This window comes from Gopherus flavomarginatus, chromosome 3 (assembly GCF_025201925.1).
Source record: "Gopherus flavomarginatus isolate rGopFla2 chromosome 3, rGopFla2.mat.asm, whole genome shotgun sequence".
NCBI lineage: Eukaryota > Metazoa > Chordata > Testudines > Testudinidae > Gopherus > Gopherus flavomarginatus.
This window is the reverse complement of record NC_066619.1, coordinates 212,150,624-212,172,487: the sequence shown is the minus strand read 5'-3', so window position 1 is coordinate 212,172,487 and position 21,864 is coordinate 212,150,624. Positions and strand designations below refer to the sequence as shown.

General features: G+C 39.0%; 1 protein-coding gene across 1 annotated transcript in view; it reads left to right on the top strand.

Moving 5' to 3' along the window:
* Positions 1-262: 262 nt before the first annotated feature.
* The window catches only part of DDX60 (DExD/H-box helicase 60), a 71,371-nt gene continuing 49,769 nt past the window's right edge, over positions 263-21,864 (top strand). The window contains exons 1-10 of the mRNA XM_050946155.1: positions 263-337; positions 3,540-3,862; positions 5,679-5,748; positions 7,710-7,899; positions 12,258-12,599; positions 14,121-14,237; positions 15,456-15,599; positions 16,944-17,048; positions 19,187-19,328; positions 20,019-20,174. Of these exons, the coding sequence (XP_050802112.1) occupies positions 3,643-3,862; positions 5,679-5,748; positions 7,710-7,899; positions 12,258-12,599; positions 14,121-14,237; positions 15,456-15,599; positions 16,944-17,048; positions 19,187-19,328; positions 20,019-20,174 (1,486 nt within the window). The 5' untranslated portion in view covers positions 263-337; positions 3,540-3,642. The remainder of the gene's footprint in view (positions 338-3,539; positions 3,863-5,678; positions 5,749-7,709; positions 7,900-12,257; positions 12,600-14,120; positions 14,238-15,455; positions 15,600-16,943; positions 17,049-19,186; positions 19,329-20,018; positions 20,175-21,864) is intronic.

Here is a 21,864-nt window from a genome sequence, read left to right as displayed (position 1 = left end):
TACTGCACAGAAACTTGCCAGTGTAGACAAGCCCTAAACCAGCATAGTTATAGCAATATAAACCTGTGTGCATTAGCCCTCAGTGCAGCCTTATCTCCAGTAGGTCAGAGTATCAGCAGTAAAGGGGTGCGGCTCTGGTCCTGAGTTCACACACCGGCTCCCCTCCTGCAGTGAATAAAAAGAAATCACTGTTACGTGTTTTCTGAGAATCGAAACTTACCCATGACAGCAGGGAGGCACCTCCCACTCCTTCTTGTCCGATCATAAACTCACCAGCAGCAGCCGGAGCAGCACTTGTTCCCAGGTGCTCTCTCCGCTGGTTTCCCCCTCTGGCCAGGTACAGTCTACAGAGCGGAGCATCTCCTGCCTTCTCCAGTGCCGCTGCTGCTCTAGGGGGCGCGGAGCTGGCGGCTCGGACCAGGAAAGCCCGTGGCAGCGAGGGACTGGGATGCTCTTCGCTTCTTTGGGGCGCTAGCAGGGACGGCGCACGGATTGGAGGGGGTGTGAGCTGCCCCTGCAGGGGTCTCTTGAGGGGCACGGGGCTTACAGGGGTGGCAGTGAGAAAGTCAGGATGTAGGGTGAAGTGTGTGTGTGTTTGCAAGTCCCTCCAAAGCCCTTGGATTCTTGCTGTCTAAAAGCCGCAGCCAATTTCCTACTGAGCAGAACAAGTTATTTTGAGCCCTATCTTTAATTGCCCCATCCCCTAGGTCCCTTAATTCCACCTGGTGCAAGTCGAGTTATGTCAGTACAGATGAAAGTGAAAGGAGAATTTGTTCTCTAGATTGTACTAGGTTTGGGGAGGGAGAGGGTTGTCTGAACAGTGGTATGCACACTTATGGCATCAGAAATGATATCAATTATTTATTCTAATTATTAAAGCCACTCTTATATATATATTCAATACTGGTTCAGGGACAGCTGTCCCCACAATTCAGCATATTTATTATAGTTTCATTCTAAAGCAGCATTGAATTTGCTTTGAGCCACCCAGAATATTTCAAATGTCTATGATTAATTTCTTGAGTCTGGTTATGGCATACATTCTTGTTGGATTCTATGAAACATAGTAATGTAGTATGTATGTAGTATGTTTGCTTCTAGGTGCCAGAAACTGTACTTTATGAAGCAGGTGTACCAGGTTACCTTAAAGGAGATCCTGATAAATTTTAGGCTATATTTAGCTGCTGTTTATAATCCTGTAAAATCAGGATAGTAACAAAAGGGTAACTTTTTCCGGTTTTTATCTGAAGGCTGTAAGCAAATGTAGAAAATGTGGTCCAAATGTTAACACCCATCAGGGATAAAAATCATCAGTAACACACTTTCCATGCTTCTATCCTGGATTCTGTTCTTGAAGGATGCAAATAATTCTGATTTTTAGTTTATTGGAAGCAGAAAAACAGTAAATTCTTCATTTGATATACTGAGCTGCCTAAACACATGAAACCAATATTATATTCTGGCACTGTAGTTTATTATATTCTGGCCTTAAAAATGGTGGCATTGCAATCTCTCGGGTTTAGGGTAGTTCATGTGAAGTCAGAAGCAGGAGAGATTTTGGCAAATGTCTTCATAAAAAACACAGAAACCTGAGGATATCAGTGACACTGAAAGAGAAACTCAAAGTCTTAGGTCCCCAGTGCAAATTAATTTGAATTTCTTCTCTTTGTCATTAGTGGATATCTGAGTCCCCATTATAAAAATACTGCATAACTGGCAGATGAAGGGAATGAATTTCAGGATTGGAATAATGGAAGTAGAATTATGAAGCAGGGGGAGTAAAGTGAAAACCAGGGATCCTACAAGCTCTTGGAACTTGGAGGAATCATGTGAATTAAAAAAAAAGTAGTGTTTCGAAAATCAAAATATCTTTTAAAATCACTTCCAATAAGTGTCATTTGGGGCCACTGTCGTGGAATCTGTTACACAGGAATTTAAAGGATCTTGCAACATGCTCTGCTGACTAGTTTTTTTTATTTCCAGGTGGTGGTTTGATTAGTTAATCCTGCATCAAAAAATTAAAATTCTGCACCAAAAAATTAAAAATTCTGCACACAATATTTTAAAATTCTGCAAAATTCTAAAATGTGGAGGCTCCAGCATGGCATTGGGGGGCACAGGGCACTGGCTGCACAGAGGTGGGAGATCACTGTGCAGCTCCCCCCGGAACATGGACTCAGCAGTGAGGTTGCACCCAACCCTGACAGAGCACAAGGACTGGGCCTGCCCCAGAAACACTTCAGGGCCCTCCCCCTCTGTGCCAGGTGCACCAAGTGTGGGCAGGCAGGCTCAGCAAAGTAGGGTCCAAGTGTGGAGGGGCTTAGTGTGTGGGGATTCAGGTGTGGCTTGAGAGGGCTCTGAGTGGGGCAATCTGGTTGCGGGCAGCTCAGTGGGGGATCCGGGGGAGATCTGGATGCACAGAGGCTTGTTGGGGAGTTCTGGGTACAACAGTAATAGGACTCTGCAGGGGTGTCCTGATGAAGGGGGCCAGGGCTCAGTGGGGTGGTCTGGGTGTGGGGGTTCAGTGGAGGGTCCAGATGCTGGGGGAGTGGGGTTCAGTGGGGTGAGGATCTGGATGTGGGTGGTTCATTGGCGTGGTCCAAGTGCTGGGGGAGTGGGGCTTGTGTGGGGGGGGAGGATTCTGAGTGCAGGGGAGCGGGTAAGGCTCGGCAGGAGGGTCTGGATTTGAGGGGGGCTGGATGCACGGCAGGTGGGGGAACATCTCCCTGTACAGGAATCCCTCCCCCTGCAGCTGAGAAGCAATGGGTGCAGGAAGCAGGGGAGGGGGGAGTTTGCAGAGCTTCCTGTAGCTGGGGAAAAAATCAGAGGGTGGGTCTGACCTGGCCCTGGATGCCGTGCAGGGGAAGAGTAAGTCCTGTCCTCCACAGCCCAGCTGGGACTAGCAGCTGACCCCAATGCAAGGGTAGGAGCCACAAGTTGGGTCTCCCCAATCCTGCTCCCTGCCCCACAGTGATTTACCTCTCTGCCAGCTGCCCTGGGAACTGAAAACATACTATTGGGGAGTGTCGCATGACTGCTCTTGTGACTTCCCATTGCTTCCCTGTCAGAAAGTCATTTTTGACAGGGAAGCAAAGGAATTCGCAGAGGGATATAAATTCTGTACATGCACAGTGGTGCAGAATTCCTACTGGAGTAATTAGTAAACAAAAACATAGTAGAGAAGCAGTTATATCTTGCAAAACAGCACTACAGGTAAGTAGTATGAAGATTTGATGGGAATTATATGTTGTCATTTTTTTAGTGGATCTGTATAGTTGTTGAGCACAAGTGTGCAATAACAGACTTGGTATCTAAAAACCAATTATTTCTGTTTAATTATCTAGGTTTTTATAATGTATACATTCCTTCCTTTGTCATAAGTCCAATATATTATTTTCTTTTGTTTAATATATGAAGTAAATTAATAAATATTGTTGACTTGGGCTCATGGCATTTTACTAGCTTTCTTCTTCCAAAATTTTCAATGATTCTATAGACATTGAGTTAGTTAATAAGGCCCGTAATCTTTCCCTTTACAGAGAACTGTATATTTCTTAAAAGGCATTTTGAAGACTAATAGTACATGTAATAAGCATATATAAGTTGAAGACTGACAGTGTCAAGAGTCAGAATAAAGCCATCATGGCTTCTGCAGGAACTGTTCAAGATGGCAGTGATGATGATGGTGGAGATCTCACAGCCCAAAACCTTGAAAAAAAATGTGTGTCTTTTGAAGATCAAGTAGAAAATAAAAGTGGCTGCAGTGACTTTTCAAATGTGTTTTGTTGGGAAAAGGAGATACAGCATGTATCAAGGGTCAGTGATTATAGCAGACAAGACAACTATGATTTCAGAAATCCAGGTGAGAAGATACATTTATTTTTGTTCATAATCATATCACTAGCTTACGTGGTTTTGACAGGAGGCTTCATTCAAGATTTCATCATTTTCACAGATTAATACTCATCTTGCAGTTCTGTGGTTATTTCTCAGACTTAGTCTAGACTGCATGACCCTTAGCTGTTTTTCAACATTAGACCAAAGTTCAGAAGTATGTTTATTTTACTTGCTTCTGTATTTGGTTTTAGTAGAGGCAAACTTTAAAAAAGAGAATATTTAAATATGATGGGATACAGTTTGAAGCAGGGGAGTACTAAATCCTCTCCCATTTCTTTGGAAATTTACCACAAAGTTTTCTTCTAATAATTATGCCATTATTGAAGCGGAATGGAAACCAACTTACACTCTCTGACACTCAACTTGGTGGTTTAAATTATGATGGGATAAATAGATTATGTCACTCATTTGACACTAATAAGATGTGTAGAGAACATAGCTAAGATTCAAGAATGATTATTTTAATCAAACACTTCAGCTTCTGGTTAGGGAGTAATAATAATAATATAAAATCTTTACAAACAGACCATGATTCTTGGGTCTGGCCAACCTGTATGCCACCATTGTACTTCTCCAATCCCTAAATCTGCTTCCATTCATGATGCAAATTGTATTAGCCTCATGTCTGGCTAAGGATCATTTATCACAATGTTTTCTGGCCATGCCTGATCTTGCTGTTGGCACACTCCCAACGTGCCAACAGGCTGGCTTTATGTCTAACCACATCCACAATAGGTGTATCTCCAGATGCCAGATTAATGCAGCTTTATGGCCCCCTCTTGCCACTGGAGGATCTAGCTTCAATTGTTTAGACTGAAATTTTCTATACTGGGTGCCTACTTCAAATTGAACTCTTTTTTTGGAAGTTTTGCTAAAAACAGTTCAACCATTCAGAGAATGAAATTAGGAAAAACATTTTTTTACATGTTAAGAAATTCTTAGAATACCTTGTTTTATAATCTGGGGTGCGTGTGCGTGTGTGTGAAGATAAGCTGAAAGGAGAGGGGAAGGAGCAGAAACTAGCTGTGGGGAAATAGGGCAGAGACAGATTGTAGGTGAGGGAATAAAGGCAGAGACAGACTGTGGGGGGTATATATTAGGGGCATATGTGCAAGCACAGCCAAGGTAGATAGGGAAAGACGGATCTGTGCCCACTAGAGCACTCTCCCTTCCAGAATCTGTATGGAACTCAAGATTCTTGAGTTGCTACATTCCTCTGCTCTCAGCAAATAACTGTGAAATCCACTAGCAAAGTGTGTTCCTCATTCCCATTTAGTATCTGGTTTGGTCTACATAGAAGATAATAGCCTAATACTGCTCAGTTACTGGATTAACTCAAGTGGTAGAGGTTTGTGTTGTGTACCTAAAGGTCCCAGCTTTGCTGGTGACATATGGCCCATCAGTTTGATTCCATATGATGGACTTTCTGCTTTTTCAGGTTTTTTTTAAAACTTAGGAAATTATATTTAAGAGAACATTAAGGTTCCAAAATTGAGCTCACAGGACATAGGAAATGCCAGAATTAAGGTTGCCTCTCCTGGTGCATATGCATTATGATACAGTCTTTACTTACATGATTACATGCTATTTTTTCTCATGAAAAACCTTAATTTTTGCATTTCCTAACTTCCGAGTGCTTGATTTGCAATCATAATGCTCTTTTAACAGCTTTTTCACATGTAATACAATAGAATGAGAGAGTGATTAGATATAAACTGACTCTTTGATCATATAACTCTTGTGACTGATTGCTAAGAAAAATGTTTTATTAATTTTTTTAGAACTAAACAAACATATAGGACTTCTGGAGAAAATATCTGACTTAATTTTGAATGACATACCAAAAGCTGAGTAAGTATGGTGGTGATTACTTGAGCTGAAAAAAATGCAAAGAGAAATTGTTAATCAAGAGAAGAATTTCAGTAAGACTCAGAATATGGCATTGCTACTGCACATATTATCTCAGTCCACACAGCTACATTTAGATAGTGGCACCCAAAATTTGCATACCATATTGAAAAGTGTTGAAAAATGTTCAAGAGCTGTGTTCAAGGGTTGAACCTAGCTTTTCCATCTCTGATCTACAAACATTCTACAAACTTTCCCTCAGATTATACCAACAAATCACTATACTATGATTCCAAGTACAGCTAGATGGTAATTTTCAAACTGAATGTTTTTCCACCAGAAGATGTGGAGTCATTGAAATTGAAACATTCTGTGGGAATATATCAATTTCAACAACATTTTGTTTAGAAAAAAATCTTAAATACAATATACAATATGCAAAATAACAAAAATAAAATTACAAAATACGAATAGCAAATGAAAATATATGAAAATAAAATGAAAGTCAAAATCAAAATGAAATGTTTTGATTGACCCAAAATGATTTTTTAAAAATTAGTATTTAAAAGGACATCTGGAAAAAAAATTATTATGATTTGGAATGAAAACAAATTTTGAAATCACAGAATTTCACACAAAACAGAACTTCTGGTCCGCATCCAGCTTTTGTTCCCAGTCATATGATTGATGAAACAACCTGCTTGCTGAGTGAAAAATAGAAAAAAATCAAAATCATCCAGAGGCAAACCAATCTGGCAAATTCCTTGAATAGGGAATCAGTGGAGAGCTTAATTAATATACTCCCTTCCCAGCTGACAACAATGGCACATAATGCCTTTTATCCAAGTCTGGCTCAAAGGCTGCAACCATTCTTCTGGTGTAGACTTTGCCAACATTATCCATTCATTTGTAATCTCAAACCTGCTTTGCTGCAATGCATTCTACTAAGGGTAGTACGTGTAAAGCAACTAGGGATTACAGCCCTTGAGAATGGACCACTGTAGCAAACAATACCAGTGACCTGTGGTCCTAGACTATGATATGATCCAAATAGCTTAAATAGGTAGATTCCTTAGTTAGCAGAGATGAAACCAACTGTTTCAACGTTGTACAAGAAAATATATCAACTATTTAGCTGGACACTTCAAAAAGGGTCCCTATGAAGATTAAATTTATCTTGGTGACATGGTTTGTAACTGTATTTTGGGAGCCTGGTTTTCAGAAGCAGACATTTAAACTGTATATTCTGATCCTATATTTGCATATGAAGATAGGCAGCTTTGCTTTCACATATGTGTTTAGAATGGCACAATGCTTTTTTCAGCAAATATTAGCTATGTGTAAATGGCTCGTGTTGTTCAGTTTTCTAAGTTATACCCTACACTAATAATAATAATTAGAGATATACCAATCTCCTAGAACTGGAAGGGATCCTGAAAGGTCATTGAGTCCAGCCCCCTACCTTCACTTGCAGGACCAAGTACTGATTTTCACCTCAAATTCCTAAGTGGCCTTCTTTGAAGATTGAACTCACAACCCTGGATTCAGTAGGGCAATGCTTAAACCACTGAGTGATCCCTCCCTAATCATCAACCATTTAGTTTTCTATTTATCTATTTAGTTTTATGTGAGTCACTCAGTTGATGACCGCCTGGAAAACTTCTAGGGCTGATGATGTCCTTTTCTGTTTTTTACAAGGAAAATTCATAACATTCAATTCATAGAAAATTCATAACACACAAACATTCCTTATAGCAGATGATAGAAATGTTGTTGTAAATCTAATAGGAGACAATGTTTTTGACTGAGTTACTGATCTTATTTTTCTTATACAGAACTGGAACATTGTGTTTGTTTAAGATTTTTTTAAACTGCTACTTTTTACATTTCCTCAAGTACATTGTATCATTTCCACATTGATGTTAAATTGTACCGTTTGTTGCCATATACATTCTTTGTTCCAGGTATGTCAGCTTACTCAATGATTACGTTGAGTCTGAGTTTTTTCTGATTGATGGAGATTCATTGTTCATCACTTGCATAAGTGAACAGACATTACTGCCGGGACAGAACCTGCATTTCTTTTACCTGGTAGAACGCTTTCTACTGGATTTAACAAACAAAGGAGCAAAATACGTCATTGTTTTCTTCAAGGTAACAAATACATGATTTTTGCAATGAATGATTGAATTCTTGCACTATATTTCTTCACTAGAGAAAAGTGTTCATTCATAATACATTTGGTAGTCTTTAAGCAATAAGACAATAAAGGCCAAATTCAGACCTTTAACCAATTTCTCCTCCAAAAGGTACACAATTAGCCATGCAAAAGTAGGTTTTAGAGCTTGTTGTGAAGTTTTCAAGGAAACAGTTTATCAGAAAATGCCACTTCATCAAAACTGAAACTTTTTGCCTGAATATACCAGATTCGATGAAAATTTTGTCAGGCAAGATTTCCCAGGTCCAGGATGAAGTGCTCTTGTGTGCTTAGCCCAGAATAGCCAAATTTGGCTAGCATACTCACCTAGGATTTGGGAGGCCTAGATTCAACTCCCTGCTCTGCCTGATTTAGATGAGAGACTTGAACCTGGGTCTCCCACATCCAGGTGAGGCACCCTAACCACCAGGGTACTAGCTATTTTGGAAGTCTAGTTTCTCACTTTGATGAAAAACTTTGAAAAGACTTGCTTCCATCCTGATATTTTGTTTTATTGTGAGCCTGCGAGTGTACTCATGCAAATTACTAATAACAAATGCATCTGCCTTCCCAGGAGGGAATTCCTAGAACTTCACAGGAGTATGTGATAAAATACATAGAGTACTACCCAAGCCCTGCTACTAAATATTCATGTTATACATCTGGCTTAGGAGGATCTTTAGTTGCATCTTATGGTCTTCAGTCAGTTGCATCTTTATGGGCAAGCACCCGTGGACAGTTTGAGTTCTGAATTTGGGCCTACAAGTATTCTCTCTGGGTCTGATTAATCTATGTGGCTGATTTTTTTTGGCACTAGGTGACACAATATTGTTTTTTTCTTTCCTACTTCTTTCAGAAAGGAGTTGGTTTAGATTAATTTTAGTTTTGTGTGCTATCCATGGGTTGAAATGGAACATACCTATGGAATATAGTACTGAACAAGGATTACTGTTCATTTCTGTTCCTTGTGTTAATTTTGTTTTTACTTCAAGCATTTTTTGAGAGCCACATACTATTTCCAGCCCATGGCAACAACAAAAAAATAACATTGTGAGATTAAGACAAATTGGAAACTAATTGAAAACTAATTGAAAGCATGTGGGCAAGGAGGATTCAGTGGATATAGTGTACTTCGATTTTCAGAAAGCCTTTGACAATATCCCTCACCAAAGGCTCTTAAGCTAAGTAAGCTGTCATGGGATAAGAGGGAAGGTCCTCTCATGGACTGGTAACTGGTTAAAAGATAGAAAACAAATGGAAGGAATAATTTGTCAGTTTTCAGTATGGAGAGAGGTAAATAGTGGTGTCCCTCACGGGTCTGTACTGAGACCAATCATATTCAACATATTCATAAATGATCTGGAAAAAGGGGTAAACAGTGAAGTGGCAAAATTTGCAGATGGTACAAAACTACTCAAGCTAATTAAGTACCAAGCAGACTGCAAAGAGCTACAAAAGAATCTCACAAAACTGGGTGAAGGGGCAACAAAATGGCAGATGAAATTAAATGTTGATAAATGCAAAGTAAAGCACATTATGTTTTCCAATCCCAATTCTACATATAAAATGATGCGGTCTAAATTAGCTGTTACCACTCAAGAAAGAGATTTTGGAATGATTGTGGATAGTTCTCTGAAAACATCCACTCAGTGTGCAGTGGCAGCCAAAAGGGGAACTGAACGTTGGAAATCATTAAGAAAGGGATGAATAATAAGACAGAAAATATTATATTGCCTTTATATAAATTCCTGGTATGCCCACATCTTGAATACTGCGTGCAGATGTGGTCACCTCATTCAAAAAAGATATATTGGATTTGGAAAAGATACAGAAAAGGGCAACAAAAATAATTAGGGGTATGGGGTGGCTTCCATATTAGGAGAGATTAATAAAACCAGGACTTATCATCTTGGAAAAGAGACAACTAAGGGGGGATATGATAGAGGTCTATAAAATCATGACTGGTAGAGAAAGTAAATAAGGAAGTGTTATTTACTCCTTCTTATAACACAAGAACTAGGGGTCACCAAATGAAATGAATAGGTAGCAGGTTTAAAACAAACAAAAGGAAGTATTTTTTTCACACAATGCACAGTCAGCCTGTGGAACTCCTTGCCAGAGGATGCTGGGAAGGCCAAGATTATAACAAAAAAGAACTACAGTATATAAGTTCAAGGAGGATAGGTCCATCAATGGCTGTTAGCCAGGATGGGCAGGGATGGTGTCCCTAGCATCTGTTTGCCATAAGCTGGGAATGGACGACAGGGAGTGGATCACTTTATTATTACCTGTTCTGTTCATTTCCTCTGGGACACCTGGCATTGGCCACTGTCAGAAGACAAGATACTGGGCTAGATGGATCTTTGGTCTGACCAAGTATGGCTGTTCTTATGCTAACCTTGGTGATATTTGGGATCTCAGTAGTTTGAGGGTGTCAATAATGCTTTTGCTGAATAGATTTACTAACAAAACATTTTTATTTCTCTATCAAGACATTTAAATAGTAAATTAATGACATTTTAAATTCACTTCTTTCTTTTACATAGCCTAATATCTTTCAGATTTGATTATGAAGTTAGAAAAAATTACTCCCCCCAACTCTGATAAAATCATGTGTGCATAGTAGTATGAAATTAGATTAAGGTAAAAAGAAACTGTAGAGTGTAGCACAGGTACTCTTCCAACTGTGAATCTGTAATTCATTTCTTTAGTCAATATCAATATGGAAATGGATAAAAGTTGAAATTGATATCCTCTTTTTCTTGCATCTGTACAGAGAAAATAAAAGTGCTGAATATTCTAATTTTACATAAATACTGTATGTCAGATTATGTTATAGAGCAAACACAATTTTAAAGTAAATTAAAAAGGGGATATGGACAGTGGTAAGAGACCCATCAAGTGAGGAATAAAGTAGTGAAGCGTCTACCACTGGACATCATCAAGATAAGATACTGAGCTAGAATGGCCACTGGTCTGATCCAACTTGGCAATTTCTAGGTTTTTAATTACAGTGTGTCTAACTCTAATTTATGTACTTTTTGGGGATACTTTGAGTCTCTACCTATATATTGGTATTCTGGTAATGTGAATAAAATGCAGAGGATCCATTTTTTGAATCTGAGAAGTCTGGTTTCCATCACTCTCCCTGGAGCAAAGCAGATTTAAGCTCTGTAATTCAGGTTGGTGGAGGATCTCCCTGGCAAGGGGTTGCTTTATTGCAGAGGCCCTCAACCTTTCAAGACTACTGTATCCCTTTCAGAAGTCTGATTTGTCTTGCGTACCCCCAAGTTTCACCTCACTTAAAAACTATTTGCTTACAAAATCAGACAAAAATACAGAAGTGTCAGAGCACACTATTACTGAAAAATTGCTTACTTTCTCTTTTCTACCACATAATTATAAAATAAATCAATTGGAATATAAATATTGCAGTTACATTTCAGTGTATAGGATAGAGAGCAGTATAAACTAGTCATTGTCTGTATGAAATTTTAGTTTGTACTGACTTTGCTAGTACTTTTTATGTAGCTTGTTGTAAAACTAGGAAAATATCTAAGTGAGCTGATGAACCCCTTGGAAGACTTTTGCGTACCCCTGGTTGAAAACCACTTTTCTAGTGGCTCTTGTTTTGGCATCTGCACTTGATCCATGGTGCAGGGCATGTTCCCAGTGGAAAGAGTGTGTGACCAAGAAGTCCTTGCACTCTGGTGATCCCCAGAACAACCCTGGTATGTGTAATCCCAGCCTGAGGAACTGGCCCAAAACACTCACACATAAATCCCCAGCTGTACCAGTTGCTAACTAGGCACAGCCAAGAATCTGGCCCACAAGCTTTTGCTTCCACTCTTTATGCCAGCAGAATCTTCTAATGTCTCCGTACGTTTTCTGTTTAGAAACTGATCCTGCCAATGCTTATACACACAAGTAACCTTGAACATATACAGCTCTCTGTGGTACTGGTGTAAATCCAGAGTAACTCCACAGCTGTGCTGAAGTCAATGGAGATTCTATGGATTTACACCAATGTAAATGAGAGCATGATTGATCTAATAAGACTATTCATGTGGCTAAAGGTTAGCAGGGCTGGCCCCCCAATTTAAATTATTGTCTTATTTGGAAGTTATTAAAATTACATAATGTAAAGTATTATTTTCATGTCCTGTTAATTCAAAGTAATAGCTCCAAAGAGGTACTACGAAGATATACATACGAAATATGTCATTACTAAGAATTAGCATGTTTATACTCTAGTTGCAGCTAATTGAAATTGTTAATCTGTATAAAATATGATTTTACTTCATTTTTTTTACAGGATGCAGAGCATGCATATTTCAGGCATCCAACTCTCCTGTCCTTACGTACTGCACTGATTCTCCATCTTCAGCACAATACTGATGCTGTCATTCACACTGAATTTTCCAACTTTTTAGAAGGGAAGTGGCAATCTTTCCTGCAAGAAAGCTACCCATATTTTATAATAATCTCTGATGATGGACTGACTAAACTACAGACAAGCTTTCTCAATTTATTTATCATTCATGCCTTGTCAAAAAGAATCAATGTTGTCCTTACTTCTGGACAAGAATCAGATTTTATCAGAGTTTATGGCTATCACATCCATGGCATGTACAGGCACAAGGAATTTTTCTCTCAGGTAAACAATATATGAAATCTTTACTGATATGTAATAGAGAAATTTAATATTTAAGCAGTGTAGAAGATCTTGCCAGAAAATGACTTTGAGAACTATCTATATTTTCTATATCTGAAAACTTACAGCAGTGTAATGAAAAATTGACTTAGATATAGACTGTAAACTCTCTGGGACAGGGACTAAGTTGAGTATGCACACAGAACATGGCATTAAATAAATATCAGACAAGGAGAAATTAGTGCATGAGTAGATTATGGCATAGCTAAAATGGTATGGGGTTTGTCATGTTACTTCCTAGTTATTATTTTTTTCTGTTTTTGCATTAATATTAATTAATTAAATAATTAAATACTTTGTAGTTTGTGGGATTGGGTTGGGGGATGCAAGTTTTGAGCGGTATTGAAGAAGCTGTGTTGCATATAGATTCAATGAGGATTTTCTTGGAGTAGGGGGCACTGTGTGGGAAGGCATGGAAAAGGAGACAATGTGTGAGCGGCAAGTGGTGGGCAGTAGGAGGAATCTAGAGAAATGGAAAAGGCAAAGCACGGAAGCTGACTGGTAGAGTGGCAGTTGACAAGTGAGGAGCTGTAGGCTGGGGCAGAACCTCTACATTCTGTACAGAAAGCTGCCTTTATTTAGTGTAATGCCCCATAAGTATGCAAAGCCCTTTTTGAGCTCTACCCTCTCCACATTTAAGCCCCTCTGAGAGACCAATTGGTTGTAATGCCTGTACAAAACTTGCTGATAGACAATACCATACTTGAGGAATAGTTTGGGAATTCATGTATCTTTGTTAGCTAAATTTGTGGTGCTGTTTCCCCCAGCCTGCTCTTTGGGTTTAGATTGTGAGCTGGTGGGGCAAGGATTGTGCTTTCTTCACAGCAAACTGCTCGCTCATGAGCTACAGGCCAAAAAATATTAGCGTAAATTAATCCTCTCATAATTTTTAACAAATATACTCAAGAATATCACGGTCTCTTCACGGAAAATATATGAACAGACAAGATGAAATTCATCACAATATTCTCTACTCTGAATATTGAGTTCTATAATATGTACACATTATAATGTTTTTTTTTTTTGGAGGAACTGTATCAGTTCTCCAAACTGGTATTAATGTGTGTATCTTCCATTTTAGCCTTTTTGAATGACCTAATATATATATATATATTAGAATATTATGATAATTGCCATGTATTTAAATGTATATACTATTAGAATATATCATAATATTCAATATTATTTGGTAAATTGGTATTAATGTATGTATTTTCTATTTTAGCCTTTTTGAATGACCTAAAATATATATATATTCATTCAAAAAGGCTAAAATGGAAAAATACACACATTAATACCAATTTACCAAATAATACCAAATATTATGATATATTCTAATAGTATATACATTTAAATACATGGCAATTATCATAATATTCTAATAGTATACACATTTAAAAATAAAATGGCTGCATTTAGAAGATAAAAAGCTTGATTTAAAAAATAAACTATATTTTTTTTAAGCATCAAGAAGAGATTCAGTGTGTTTTCCAAACACTAGTTAAAGACTTGCAGGAATCCAGTACAGCAGCATTACTTTCTCTGTCTGGACATTCAAGTGTGAAGGACATGAAAAAAGAGGTACTTCATTTTTTTTACTTCAGTTAAAAACTTGAAAGAATTCTTACCAAAATCCTCCATTAGTTTTAGTTCATATTGAACATATATAATTTTGGAAAATGTCTTATGAATGTTGTAATTTGAAAAAAAAGTAAAAAATGGAAAGCTGAAAATCCATTGTGAGGGTTCCACTTTAAAAATATAAACTGGAAAGTATTAAAATGTGCACAGTTATGTTCAGCAAAAGATCTAAGTAGATCCCCTTATCAGCTTCAAAATTAAATGTATTTTATATCTTCAGATCTGCCCTATTCTAAAACTAATATGTAGTATTGTTGAATTGAATTTTTAGTAAAAATACCTTTTTTATGGTGATTGGCATATAATTTGTTTATTCTTAAATACTACATGTATCTTATTTTGCACACGTGCATTTCCTGAATGATATATTATTGCTAATGAGTATGTTTGATTCCCTTTTTATCTGGAGGATAAACTACAAATATAGGTACTGATCTTTTAAATACTAAAGTATGTTAATAACTTTGCTCAAAGTTAAGCACATGGATAAGTGTCTGCAGGATTAGTGCCTGATCCAAGGACTATTTAAGTCAGAGAAATGACTCCCATTGACTTCAATAGCATTTGGATCGGGATGGATAATATGTTCATCTGATCAGTGATTACGATTCAATAAATTTTCCAGGGCACAGCACTTCTAGAGGTCAGGCCTTAAAATCAAATGATTAAATCAAAATTTCCCAACACCTAGAAGTCTCCTCATTTATGTATACCAAATGCCTTTCCTCTTCCTCTCTTCCTTTAAATTCCCTTGTTTTGGCTAAGACCAAATCCAAATCCCTCTTCCATTTGCAACTCCTTATTCTTGTACCTGAGCAGAATAATTAGACAACAATTCAAATAAAAAGAAAAATGCATTTCCAAGATTATTTCTTCTCCTTCTTCCCTTATTTATTTATTACACTCCTCTAACCTCTCCCCTGCCATGTTGTGATGTGTAATTTGTATAATGTAGATCGCAATACTGCAAGGTGCTGGCAAATCATCATTCACTTCTACAGGGAGAGGTCATTCTTATTTCCATAGACCTGTGACTAAATATTTTGTTCATGTGATTTTGGTCCCTGTTGGCTTATTTGCCTATTATATTTTTAAAAAGAGAAAACTCTTCCTTTAAAATCCTCCTCATATATTTAATTATATATTTCATACCACCAGGTTTGTGAGACATTATCCCAGCTCAAGCATATTTGGCCAGAAATATCTGATATTCGACATATTGTCTGCATTGTCTCATGTGCACTGGGGCTGAGAATGTACAGTAGGTTACAAAAGAAACACCAGGCTACCATTCGAAAACAGGTAGGATTTTCAGTTAGCACAAGCTCTTGCTTGTTTCTTTTCCTTCCCTCACCTTGACAGGTGTGATATTTTAGAGGTATGCATTTTCCCTATGGCATATGTTCAGTGTGTTATCCATCTACTCCTATAAACCATTATTACAAAATATTTTTACATAAAAGCCTGTTAGTAGAACACAAATCATTTCCAGAAAAGCAGCAATTGACATACATAGAAATGAATATATCTGAAGCTATTTCAAATACAGATTAGAATGCTTTGTTTCATACATAATGTGGAGCTCTGTGCCATTATATATGCCTTTTTAAAGTTTAAATGGAATGAATCAGTGCATTTAATAACCCAGTGTTGCCAAATCTCACAATTTTATCATGATTCTGATTATATCTGATGTTTCACTTAAAGTCCCAACTTTTGAAGACGAGTGATTACGAGAGTATCTCAGCTTTCTTTCAATGCAAAGTGGGTTTCTAGCCCTCATGGTTGCAGAGAAAGATTTAAAAATGAGACCAAAGTGCAGCCTGAAGGCTCCAAAACTAGAAAGCAAATTAGAAGAACCGAATATTTACTTGTATCTAACAATTTGAAGGTTTTTCTGCCAATCTCATGATTTTGGGGGTCTTGATTTTTGAACATTTGAGGTTAGTAGTACTGTTACCCTGAGCACTCTATATTACACACCAGTCATGGCAACCTTAACTGTGCCCAATGTATACATATGGGGTAAGAGTTGCTTGAAGTCTGGCATTCTCATGGGGCAGAGTTAAGGTAACAATGTGCAATTTATGGTGTATGCTGCTTGTGCTACTGGTGAAGTCAGTATCTCCTAGTAGAGGAGCAGAGAGTTAGATTTCTTAATTTTTCATGTCCTTGCTTGTGTTAGATATGTTATGTGTAGATAAACCTTTATTTATATATAATATGGTCTTTTATACCTCCGGCTTTAACAAATATTGACCAGAGCTATAGAGTTGGCCTTGTATTTTGCACTCCGTTTGAGGCACAAATAATTTGAGACAATGTTGTAGATGCAAAAGCCTTGAGCCTCTGTGTGCCCCCATCCCCATGGGGCTGGAGCCACACTTCTATGGGGGGAAGCGCCGAGTCTCCACCCCCCCTTGTGGGGCTGTGTGTGGCCTGTGACTGATTATTTCTGTAGGTCATTGGCCCCTGATAGAAAAAAGGTTCCCCACCTCTGGTCTAAAAGATCAATTCTATATATCTGTAGTTATGTCTGCAAAATAGCAGATGCAAAATGGAAGGTCAGATTGAAGCTCCTTTCAAAATATGAATTGCAAAATAGGTTGCATGTAGGCATGATACTTTTTGTTTGTGTTTATACAGGAGAAGAGTAGGGAAATAACACCAGAAGAGGCTGAAGACCTAATCAGGATGTATTGCCTGAGTGTGGTTTTTCTTTTCCATTTACCTCTTTCACAACGTGCTCGGGTTAGATTAATCAGTTACCATTGGACTAAGCAAGCTTTCACATTTATACAAATGGTAGGCATTGCATTTTCATTTTTCGTACTTTTAGTTCTTATTTATTAACAATAGACACAAGGGGTGGGATCCGTGAAGGGACTTAGGTGTTGTAACACTTGAGGGCAGGTCTACACTACGGGGCTAAGTTGACCTAAGTTACTCAACTCCAGCTATGTGAATAAAGTAGCGGGAGTCGACATACCTCAGATCGACTTATTGCAGTGTCTACACCGCGCTGGGTCAACGGGAGGAACTCTCTTGTCAATTTACCTTATGCTTCTCATTCCGGTGAAGTACCGGAGTTGATGAGAGGGTGATCAGCGGTCGACTAGACCCACTAAATCGACCCTTGGTGGATCAATTGCTATGTGTCAATCCCCCGATAAGTGGACGCAAGACTTTAGCGTCATAGAGTCTCCCACCTCCCAAGTGAATGCTTAAGCCCCTGGACTACAGAGTCTTTCTTTTGCTCTCTGGCCCAAGGTTGGTTGAAATATTTATCCACAGTGCACATGCCCAGAGGCAGGAACATAGGGAACTTGTACTCTGAAAGCTTAGGCACCAAGTCAGTTTAGGCACCTGCAGGGTTCAGTGGGAATTTTGTGGATCACACGGGAGCCAAAACTGGGACTTAGGCATTTAAACCTGAGATTTAGACTCCTAAATCTGAGATTCAGGTTCTTAAATACCTTCAGAGATCCTGCTCAAATATGGCTTTTAAAATAAAGGATTGGCTACCTTTTAAAGTGGTTTTAGCATGCTATATATTACAATAATCACTATCACAAGTGCAAACCTTTGTGTCCTAAGACTTAGGATGAGCATATTTAATTTTTAAATCACTCCCTTTGCAAGTCTACATTTTCTAATAGAAGATGAGGTCAGACCATTTAACCTTTTGTTCAGGGTGGTGATCAGGGGTCGGGAGTGTGGATAGGGATTGGGGCGGTCAGAGAGCGGAGAACAGGGGGGTTGAATGGGGGCAGGGTGCCCGGGGGACAGTCAGGAATGAGAGTGGGGGTTGGAAGGGACGGCAGGGGGCAGTCAGGGGCAGGGGTTCTGGGGGATGTTAGGGGATAGGGAGTGGGGGGTGGCGGATGGGGCAAGAGTCCCGGGGGGGGTGTCAGGGGGCAAGAAGTGTGTGGGGGGTTAGATAGGGGGCGGGGGCCAGGCCATGCCTGGCTGTTTGGGGAGGCACAGCCTCCTCTATCCAGCCCTCCATACAATTTTGGAAACCGGATGCAGCCCTCAGGCCAAAAAGTTTGCCTGCCCCTGCACTAGACTCACAATGTCCCTTCAAGAGTCAGACATGCACTTAAGATTCCTTCATTTACTGTCAAAATACAGACAACTCTTTAGTGGAGCACAGCAATTACTTAACATAGCGAAACTATGCAACAGTTCAGGAACGAATGGAAAAGAATGCTGTAGCAAGTAAAGATGAAGACTGTCCCATTGACCTAAAAAGTTCCTTATCCAATCAAAGTTGTTGACTTCTGCATTATAGTTCTTATATTTCAGTCTATTGTGTTTTTACTGTACAAGCACCTTTTGCAAATTTAAGACCCAATTTCACCATCTTTAGCTATGTTGAGTAATGCAATTACTGCCTGAATAGTTCAATTGAAACCAATGATACTTTTTGGGAGAAAAGTGCTACTCAACATGAATAAAGGGACAGAATCATGCCCTTCAGTATGTTATGGCCAGTGTTTCACTACTGTCTCATCAATGCCTTATCTTCTCAAAATGGCACTGGAGTTTTCATAATAAAAGTTACCATTTAGAGCTTACAATGCACTCTCCTGTCAGGTGTAATAGTGACCTATCACCATTCCATTTAACTTTTCTGAATCTGTGCTTCTTTCCTACCAGTCTGCTTTACACTTTTTCTCCAAATGGTCTAAGTGTATGGATTTGTTTAACAAATATTCAGACATTTATGGTCACCAAAACATCAAGTTGCGTAATTAAGAAAAAACTTCAAGGTGCATTCAGCATCTGATACTGGAGCCAAAATTTTAAGGGGAAAAAAGGGTTTTCTTTGTGTTGAGTATTGATACCTTGCACAGAAGTTAATCTAGTGTATTTTTTCCTTTTAGCATAAAGGTTGTGAATTCTTTCTTCTGAAACACCTGACAACAGAAAAGCTGTGGAAAGTGGATTTCACTCACTTGTCTGATTTAAGTGATGATCTTTTGTGGAAGAATGTTGCATATTACTATGAAGTAGAAAATGAGCAAGGTACTACATTCATATTTGTTTCTTCACTTATTATTTTTAAACCTAATCTAGATTTTACTCTAACAATAAAACACTCAGCAGTTCATGTCACATTAATTAATATTAGATTCTGACATTAGGCATATACCTGAGCAAACTTGACCTATGTAAGAGCATCCTTGGGATGCACTACGACATACAGAGACACCATTGTCACAATTCCTCCCCTGCTTCTTCCCCATTCCTCAGGTAGATAAGTGGGTGGGGTAGAAGATTACTATTGCCTATATCAGCAGTAAACTACTGTCCTTACCCCTATTCCCAGCCTCCTACACTGCTTCAGCTGCTTCAGCAAGTGAGTGATGGGTGTAGTCATGATTCCATCCATTCTGCACTCCTGCTTGTCCACTCCCTGCCTGCCTGGTTCAGGGAAGAAATAAGTGGGGAAGTAGCCCTGCTTACTTCTAAATGCTTGAACACAAGGCTTGTGTGAATGTGTATTTCAAGTTGGTATCTGACCCACTGTTATTATTCTGTAACAGACATAACTGTGTTGTCACTTTTTCACTTTGATGTTGTGTCTTGTACTGTATTTATAAAGGTCCTCAATTCTGCCACTCATACTGAAGTGTGCAAAAAATTCAAGAAAGCTAGTTATAAAATAAATATTTTCTAGCAAAATATCAGTTTCCAGTTTACATTCCATCTTAGGGCTAAGCTTGGATGTGGGGGAAAAAATTAAGAGAGAGTATGAACATCTGTGGAGTATCATATCAAAACTAGCTGGAAAGGATGATGATGGAAAGTCTTTGCCTCTGAGGAGAACGTCTGTATATTTTCTTGAAAAGAGATCTTCATCAACTAAAGGTACCATAGTAACAATCTTCAAAGTTATACTATGTTATTATTTTAACTTATGATTTTAAAATTTTATTTATTAAGGCTCTGTTCTGCAGAAAATATGTGATTCCTCCATGAACAGAACAGTCTGCTTAATCTTTTGACATATTTTGAAGAAATCTTACTGCTTAGTTGAAACAACAATCTTTTAAAATATTCCTCCTTTAATAGGAGCTATTGAGTTGACCAAACTCTTGCCTACGTTTCATCAGAGGCAACTAGTATGGAGGGTTTCATACATAGCTGGGAAAATACTTGAAAAAACTGACTGGGATTTTTAAATGAATTTGTTTTGACTGTACAGACCCTTTTTGAATTCACCTCCCACAAATGTTCTAGCAAATTGGTTAACTAGCAATCATGTTAACTGTCATGTCTGTGAAAATGGTGATTTCAAAGAAACTGAATTAGGAAAGAAATAGTCACACAAGAAACATTTTAAGAACTAGGCCCATTCAGTTAGATGGACTGTGGTGGGGTGACAACTCATTGGCACAGCACCTCCTACTGGTCATCCTGGGAATTAGATCTTCCAGCCCAGAGTACCCTCTGCAGACCAGTGTCTCACCTGCCGCTGGCCCTCATGTCCCTCCCAGACCCCAGTGTCTTTCTTTCCTGGGGCTCTGCCCCAGCAGTACCCCCACTCTGGGTCTCCCCTCCCTGGGGAACCCCCACCCTCTATCCCCACCTTGCCTCAGTGGCGACTGCCAGTCATCATCTAGCCACCGCTCACTGGGGGAGACTCCAGTCTGTAAACCACTCATCATCAGCAAGGGGGTTAGGACCTGCTGCCTTTGCCTATCGCTGGGCTGCCTCTCTGCAGCCCCAGTACCTTTTCATAGGCCCTATTCAAGGCCTGCAGCCTGGGGTTTTACTAGGCTGGAGCTCCCCAGCTCCCTCTGCCCTTCCCCAGCACTGCTGCACCTCAGGTACTCTTCTCAGCTCCCAGGCAGCCCAGCCCAGTCTTTCTCTCTTTAGAGCCAGAGAGAGACTCTCACAGCTTCTGGCCCACAGCCCTCTTATAAGGGCCAGCTGGGCGCTGATTAAGCTGGCCACAGCCTTGGCTGCTTTCCCAATCAGCCTACCTTTTCCCAGCCACAGCTCTCTCCAGGGCTGCTTTTAACCCCTCTTTACTGGAGTGGGGCAGCCGCCCTTCGACAGGGAGAAAAATATCATATGACCCACGTATCCAAACAAAATCAACTAACAAATCTAATCATTCTGGATATTCACAATGACCTGACCCTAATTAATGAACTTGCAAAGTGTTGTTCAGTCCTATGCAATCAAGAAAATTGCAGGATGACTGCAAACCCCTTATGAACAGAAGAAGTAGTAAAATATGTCAATTTACCTGCAGCTAGTTTTGTACCTATCTCTAGTTTCATCAGTCAGGAAATAGAAGCTGGAGAGATAGTTCTGAAATAGAAGCTGGAGAGATAGTTCTCGGTATTCCGCAATTAGGAGATACACTGAGGATCACTGTAGCTAAACCTTGTCTTAACTACTTAAAAAAAATGTGTGTTTCTTACCTCAGAGTAACTAATTCATATGAGCCATGCCAATGTAAAAACGCAGTGAAGATAAGGTACTTTAGCTTTACTGTGAGGTAAACTAGGTGAGAGAAGGGGGAGGTGTAGTGCTGACCTAACCTGAT